An 8,063-nucleotide genomic window follows, 5' to 3' on the forward strand; every position below is an offset into this window, starting at 1 on the left:
TTAAGTTTAGACTTGCGCATAATCGTTATTCAGATGAACGGCATTTGGAAATTCACTTTGCCAAGATTCAAATGGAGCCATTTTTTGTTTTTCTTAGATTTTGTGCTTACACCCTTAAAAGATATTTAAAAACAGGTACAGTTTGTCTGAAGACTAAAAGTTCTGTTCATGAAACTCCATCTGATGGTTTTTCCAAACAGTGAGCCACTTCACAGCATCCTTTAATACACCGTCATAGTAATTTTTCCCACAAACATAAACCTCTGCTCCTTTCTGTCAGTCACTGCATCTCTCAGTAGAGCTGAATTCATGAGGCATTTAAGGACTACACATTTTAATATTTACACTGTATGCTTGATTCTGATTGGTTGACAAACTTTATAACCCAAGCAATTATTTTCCAGCAAATGTATAGCTATGAATTAGTTCCAGATCTGGCGACTGCATTACCATTGCATATCACTTCACGCAAATGATTACAGCTACTACAAAAGTCCTTCCAGCTTACAACAGAAACTCAACCAAAACCCACAAAGACAATGACCAAGAAAACAATAGGAAAAAAATAAAGAAGTTTTTCCCCAGTAAATTGCCTTTTTTATGGAAAGCACACTTTTTTTTCTTCTCTCTCTCTGTAAGCACATACATACTTGCTATGTAAATTTGAGAATTTAACTTATCCGAAAAATTGGAATATCACATACAGTAAAACATAATAAAGCACCATTTCCATCCAACGAGTCAAAGAGAACAAATTTGTCACTTCCTGATAAACTGGCGCTAAATATCACTAAGAAAAGTAGGAGGAGCCACTGAAAATAATAATTTTCATATATAATAAATTACTTGAGGTTCAGAGCGAGCAGACGAAACCATAAATGTGATCATTGCTTTCGAAGGTGGCTGCCTGCAGTGTGGGATCACAATCATCTGGGAGGCAATTATAAACAAATACTTTGACGACAGACTTTGCTCAGGCATTTCAGAATGACCATAAAATTTGAAATGCTGTGCTACGAGGTGGTTAGCCAAGTTATGCAGCCCCATTGTACAAAGTCACATGACTTTTCATGCACATGGAAGAATTTATTCAGTAACTGTTTTTCCATCTCCCATTATTTGCATGAACTAATTTTCACACGACAAAAAAACCCTAATCTGAGCATAAAATATAGTTTCTGATGCGATGCTTCAAAATGCACATAAAAACAGGGTGATGGGAACATAGCTGTACAAACACACACTCACACACAGACAGAAATATGCATGCACAGATATTTCTTGACAGTGGTGCCCAGCAATCAACTTTTTCATAAAAAATTGTGAAAGAAGTGCAACTGACACTTCTTAGAAGTGAGGTGGTAATGTCACTGTTATTAGAGCATTTCAACTTAGAATTTCTCTATTAGAATTTCCCTGCTGCTGAACACTGTTGAGAGCTGCAAAGACTCAGGCATTTCACACAAGCTTAATCTCTTTCTCTCATAATGGCATATAAGTGACTCAAACTTCTGTCGCTAGCTCTAAAAAGACTTTGTGTTGCTTGGGATGAGATGAATTGATTGACAATGGGCCATTCCATTATTGAAAAATAATGCATGGCTGCTTTACTACCTCGGTGCGTGCATTATTTTTCAATAATTCAATGGCCCATTGTCAAATATCCCTTAGTTCATTTTCTGATTTTGAAACTGCTCACTCATTCATTATTTACTACAGAATACTATACTTCACTATATAGAGAAAGGCTGAGGGGAAATTAGTTACATATGATATCAAGGACTTCCAAGAATACTTCCAGTCTCACCTCTCATACTGAAATGCATTTCCATTTTTTTTTTTTTTAGAATTATTCATCTTGCCTTAATTCCAATAACAATCGGTGCAATACATCTTGAATGGCCTTCCAGCAGCACAGGGCTTAGAAACTCATTCCTTCAATTCTTAATATAAAGACTTCTGTTGTTTCTGCTTGACTATTAAACAGTTTTTTTCTGTTTTATTTTTATTTATTTATTTTTCATAGTGAAAGCCAAAAAAATGCAGTCCAATTAAAAACAACATACTTCGATTGTGGAAAAAGGCTAATGGTGTCAAGCCTAGTCTTGGTTCAGATGTTCTTTGGTTGACCTCTTTTAACTTAATACCACCAAATGCAAAGGAAATAACATCTATTTTGTAATATTCATGAGCTCACTGGCCGTTTCATTTCCTGTGCACAATGACCTGGGTGGGCTCTTTCTCTGTGAGGTTGATAATTACTGTCTGAGAAGAATCTCTGTGCCTTTGTGAGGAACTTTTTTTTTAGCCTCATCCATCTCATAAACCACCCTCTTTAAGCACAAAATCCAGAGTTTCCATGAGTCTTATGTTGCTTACATCCGCTTATTGGTGAGGTTATAGCAAGATCAGTCAAGTGCCAAGAGGGTTTTCCACCAACACAAGGATCAATATCAGAATTGGCCGGCAACCAAATGAACTATCCCTTTCCTCTCCATTTTCTCCTGTCATTATAAAGACCTAATAATCACAGACACATTCATGTCAACCTCCAATGAAACCCTGTAGTCTTGGAGGATTCTTTGATTGGTGCACCGAGATCCTTAGCATCGCATTTCATGTGAACTGTTTTTGTCCTAAGAGTGAGAATACTACATGCCAATTTCACTATATGGATTCAGCTAAACTTATAGGTTCAAACATGGTTGTCATGGTGATAAATATTAAGTTATACAAATAGGGCTTTTTTTCACGAGTGATATAAAATGTACTGAACACCAGTTGACGACTTTTTTTTTTTTTTTTTGAGCTGAGGGAAAAAAGACGTATGCCATTCATCAAGAGATTTATTTTTTCTCTTGTTTTAATGTTGGGGTTTTTGCTGTATTATTTTATCCTATGCTGCTTTGAATTGCCTTTTCTTGACAAGATTGTACAGTATTACTCATTTTTCAGTACCCTAGAGAAAAAAAATCAAGATGTAGGGGTGCAGTGAGTGAAACCATTCAGTAAGTGCCAAAGCAGCTGTGCTGTTAGATTTCACAGTTACATTTTCACACATTAAAATATCTACTCTAAAGGGCAAATAAGTTTTAGGTTTGATTTTAGGTGCTATTGGCTATCAGCTTTAGGGTTTTTATATGTTGCTGTCATTCCTTCTTGATTGTTTTTGCTATATCAGAAGAAGTTTTATAAGCAATCCAATTGTCATCAAGAAGATTCAAATGTGCTGCCATGCAGCCTTATGGATTATTGAGCAGTGTTTTTCATCTCTGTAAATTAGCCCAATAGAAACTCAAAGCATTGTTCAATTCAGTCCACACACTATGCAATATGTATCAATGCAGTTGGACTGTTTGACTGAAAATGTGTTTCAGATATACAGCTTTCTCTAGAGAAAGTAAATTCTTCTAGGAGATCGCCACAATGGGTCTCCAAGGGGCTCAGGAGCATAAACAATGAAACCATGATCAGACAGCATAATTCCTTACCACACACATGTACTTTTGTTTCCAAAAATTCCTGATAGATACAACCACAGCTTTGTATATCACACAACCATAGCAATACTATTTGATACAACATTCTTGGGGGACTCTATCTATAATCTATCTTTAATCTATAATCAAGATGGCACCACGAATGGCAGCCATGGCACTGATCTCTGCAATTCTTCTGCTGTTTTTGTTTGTTTGTTTCTGTGTTTAGTTATTCTTCTCTAAGTTTTACTAGAGACAAACTCCTTAACATTAAGCAACACACCCCAGACAATATTTTGACATTTTTTGATAATTCAGACATTTCATTGGAAATTCTATTAAGAGGTGCAGTGGTGCTGTACAAACGTGTGCACAGACACACAATAGGGAAGCACGCTGGTTAAACTCCCAAGCATTCATCTTGCGAATGTCCATTCCCTTTTTAACAAAATGGATGAACTACTACTACTCACCCACATCAACAAGGACTTTTCAAACTCTGCTGCATTGTGCTTCACTGAAACCTGGCTGAATCAAGCCATTCCAGACAATGCGTTTTATCTGCCATGCTTCCAGCTGTTTAGAGCGTATCACATTGTGGAGTTACTGTGTGTAGTCCCCTCCTGCTCAAAACACTCCACTATCATTCCGGTCCCTAAAAACTTTTCGACTGCAGACCTGTCGCTTTCAAGTCTAAAGGGATTTGAAAGACTGTTGTTGACCTACTGTATCTGAAAGATTGGACCCTTGCTGGATCCTCTTCAGTTTGCGTACAGAGCAAACATCCAGTCAACATGGGACTGCATTATATTCTACAGCATCTGGATAGATCTGAGACTTATGCAAGGATCTAGTTTGTAGACTTCAGTTCCATCATACCATCATGCCTGACCTTCTCTCAGACAAACAGACCCAGCTCTCCGTGCCCACCCCAATCTGTCAGTGGATCACCAGCTTCCTGACAGACAGGCAGCAGCTAGTGAGGCTGGGGAAACTCACATCCAGGACTCTCATGATCAGCACTGGCGCCCCTCAGGGATGTGTGCTCTCCCCACTGCCCTTCTCCCTGAATACGAACAAATGCACTGCAAAAGATCCCTCTGTCTAGGTCCTGAAATTTGCAGATGACACTACCATCATACGCCACATCTACGATTGAGACGAGTCTGCTAATATACAGGAGGTTAAAGAGCTGGCTGTCTGGTGCATTCTTAACAACCTGGAGCTGAACACGCTAAAAAACTTCAGGAGTACATTCTGTACATTCATTAAAACAATTAGCTTATGTTTTTCTCTATGTTTCTCTAATTCTTCTCTATTATATTGCATTTAATTTTCAGTTTTTCTTATGCAAGTGTTATATTTCATCTCTACTATGTAATTACAATGTATGTCTGCACTATCATGTACGTATTTTCTGTACTTCTGCACTGGAAGCTCCTTGTCACCAAGACAGATTCATTGTGCATGTAAACATACTTGACAAAAAAAACTCTTTCTGACTTCTGAAGTAAGGATATTTAATCTATGACCATTTCCTGTTAAAATAATTATGCAGTACTTCCTTTCAGATTGCATATGCTGCAGTGGACTGCACAAAGGGACAAAACCATGAGTTGTGTAAACAGGAGGGTGTTGAGGGCTACCCAACATTCAACTATTACAACTATGGGAAGTTCAGCGAGAAATACAATGGGGAAAGAGGGGTAAGTGTTCTTTCTTGTGAAAGATATTCAGATACAGATAAAAATGTATATTTTATGTATATATATGTATGTAATGTATATATAACATAAGTTGAAAGCACAATCACACTTTAAGCAATACCTATTTAATAGGTATTAATTGGAATTATACTGTAAAGATTGGATCATGATTGAGATGATTTTGTTTAAACTGCAGACTTCTGCAGGCTCCATCTAGATTGTGTGTGTGTGTGTGTGTGTGTGTATATATATATATATATATATATATATATATATATTACAATTATAAAAAACAAAAAAAAAAAAAACACTGAAACAAAAAAAGCTCTAGCATAATTTATTTGCAAATGCCACCTCCTTTATTTTGCCTTGGTCAATCTAATACAGTGACATTGATACATTTGACATGTATTTATATGCTTTTATATGCAAGTGTCCAAAATCTTTTGGGGTCAGCATCGTGAATGTTTTTTATATATATAATATGAGGTAAACAGTTTTTCATTTCTCACTGTCTACCCCCTACAGGAAGCTGGCTTCACTGGTTTCATGAGAAATCTCAGGGGCCGAGACCAAGAGAAAGTGGGCAAGCGGAAAGAGGAGCTCTGATATTGTGGGTGTGGTTCCTATAAATGGGAGGAGTCTATCATTGCACTGTGACTTGGGCAGAGACATCCCAGCACTAATGCCACAGACTTGAAACCTCAGCTAAAAAGGCTATTTTTTATACTGCTGTGCCCTTATGTTTGCAATGTACAACCATCAGACCACATCAAACTATTTTTCTTTTAGTTTTAATTTCCTGACATTTTGTGAATTTTTTTTTCCAAATACTGTGACTTCAGTTTCTGAAATCAATACCTGAAATCTATGCAACACTGGGCCTTCACTCGCAAGGGTCCCATACGTTTGATGGGTGGCTGGTGTTTAATGGGCAAAACCAATTATCACCAGGATACATTGTCGTGACTCCCATTACAGTGAGTAATAATGTGTACATCGTATCTGCAAATATTTTTGTAAAAAAAAAAAAAAAAAGACAAACAAAAGGAAAGAATGCTGTATAACATCATGGTTTTGGGAGTAAAAAAAAAGAGAAAGTTGTTGTAGCTGAACTTTGTGGCCTTAATAATTGTCGTCCAAATATTTTACTATTTTCAAGAAATACAGTACTACAGTCAAAATACAAGAGCAAAGACAAGAGCATGTTTTCAAGCAAGTTGTTTTTTCCTTATGTTTTATTGTCAGTTGTGACAGAATAAAATTACGTAACAAAACTGGAAATGCCGAAAAAATAGTTTGAAACAAATTAAAAATATTAATTTAAACAAATTAATTCTGGAAGTTCAATCCATTAAAATTTCTGGGCCCTTTACATTCCATTGTAAATGAATGTTTCTGCTTATTTTAAAAGTCTAGTCTGGTTATGTGGTTTCTTATTTGCATTGCTATTCTGGACATATAATACACATATGGACATTTCCTCTTCTAAGCATGGGAATGGTACAATAAGTGATGATGGGAACCACATATAGGGTCTTCATTTATGCGGGAGCGAGATGGTTTGCTTTAAGGCATGTTGAGTGATGCTCATTTAACAAGTCTCACTGGTTTCGACAGTGTAGTGCCAGAGGATCCGTTTTACTTGCTCACTCCCAAATGTTGGCGCTCTCATCTTGATACCACAACCCTTACCAGTATCTCTGTGGCAACTCCACTGTTATTATGTGTGTGGAAATCTCCCTCCTCTAGGCAGGGAGATCCATATTTAAAGGTCTTGTAGCTGAACTTTTGTTGTATAATTCAGAGGGTTGGTTCGTTTCATTATGAATAAGGTTCTCAGGGATAGTGAAACACAATTGAAGAGCACTATTGCTCATCGTAATTTGCAATCCAGTTGGGTGTTCTCTATTCACATCGCCAAATTATGAATTGTTTACATGTATCTTTGGGAGACAGAACACGAAAAAAATTATAATTGAATAGGAATTTAGTTTACATTTCCTTGCCAAATTTGTGGCAAGAAGTATTGAATAAAACATGAGCCAAGGAACGCTGATGCATAGATATCAATTATATGCAAGATAAGGGCTTTCAAGTTCAAAATACTTTCTGTAAGGTTAAAGTGGGAACACATGCTGAATTTGTATCGTAGCTGGATGTAAAAAGGTCCTGTTGAGGGGAAGAGTAAAGATAGCTTGCCAGAACATGTTCAATAATGCTCCAAAATGACAGATGTGGGTGAATGCTTGCACAGGTTTGTCTCACTACAGTATGTTCAACCGCTGTCACTACATGGTTCATTTGTGCATTGACATTTATATCAATATTTGGATGGTCAGGGGCCTTCACTTGGTTCCTTGTGGGATGTGGGAGCTACAACAATGCCAAGAAGTCACTGTCGCATTGATTTTTTTTTTTGTGCCCAGCCATATGTACAGATTTGCTGCATCGATGAACACAATGCAAAATAAAAGGCATACATTTCCAAGAACCATTGTCAATTTTTCAAATAACGTTATGTGAACATTACTTCTTATTTGGTTATGAATACTACTTTTAAAGTGCAAAAATGTTAGATTTTTATTATTTTTCAAGATGAAAATAAACAGGGTTGCAATTTAGTGTTTCACTGTATTTTCCCCAGAGGTTGATGGTGAAAAAAATCTGTAGACCTAATTTGAAGATATACCAGAATATTTTTTCATAGATTCTTATAATATCTTATAATTGAGACTTAGATAGGCTCTTTTGAATCACACCTGTAGGCAACCGCACAAAAACATGGTAAAAAAAATACCCAGAAAATTTTAATAGCCACGTTGCAACACTTTGGCAGCATACCAATTTTTAATGATGTTTGCACAGACAAGCACAA

General features: G+C 36.6%; 1 protein-coding gene across 1 annotated transcript in view; it reads left to right on the forward strand.

Annotated features, from left to right (window-relative positions):
* pdia5 (protein disulfide isomerase family A, member 5) overlaps positions 1-7,679 on the forward strand; it is a 59,302-nt gene extending 51,623 nt beyond the window's left edge. Inside the window, exons 16-17 of the mRNA XM_059562270.1 lie at positions 5,051-5,185; positions 5,714-7,679. Coding sequence (XP_059418253.1) covers positions 5,051-5,185; positions 5,714-5,794 — 216 coding nt within the window. The 3' untranslated portion in view covers positions 5,795-7,679. The remainder of the gene's footprint in view (positions 1-5,050; positions 5,186-5,713) is intronic.
* The last annotated feature ends 384 nt before the right edge of the window (positions 7,680-8,063 follow it).

This window comes from Carassius carassius, chromosome 11 (genome assembly GCF_963082965.1).
Source record: "Carassius carassius chromosome 11, fCarCar2.1, whole genome shotgun sequence".
NCBI classification, from domain to species: Eukaryota; Metazoa; Chordata; class Actinopteri; order Cypriniformes; family Cyprinidae; genus Carassius; species Carassius carassius.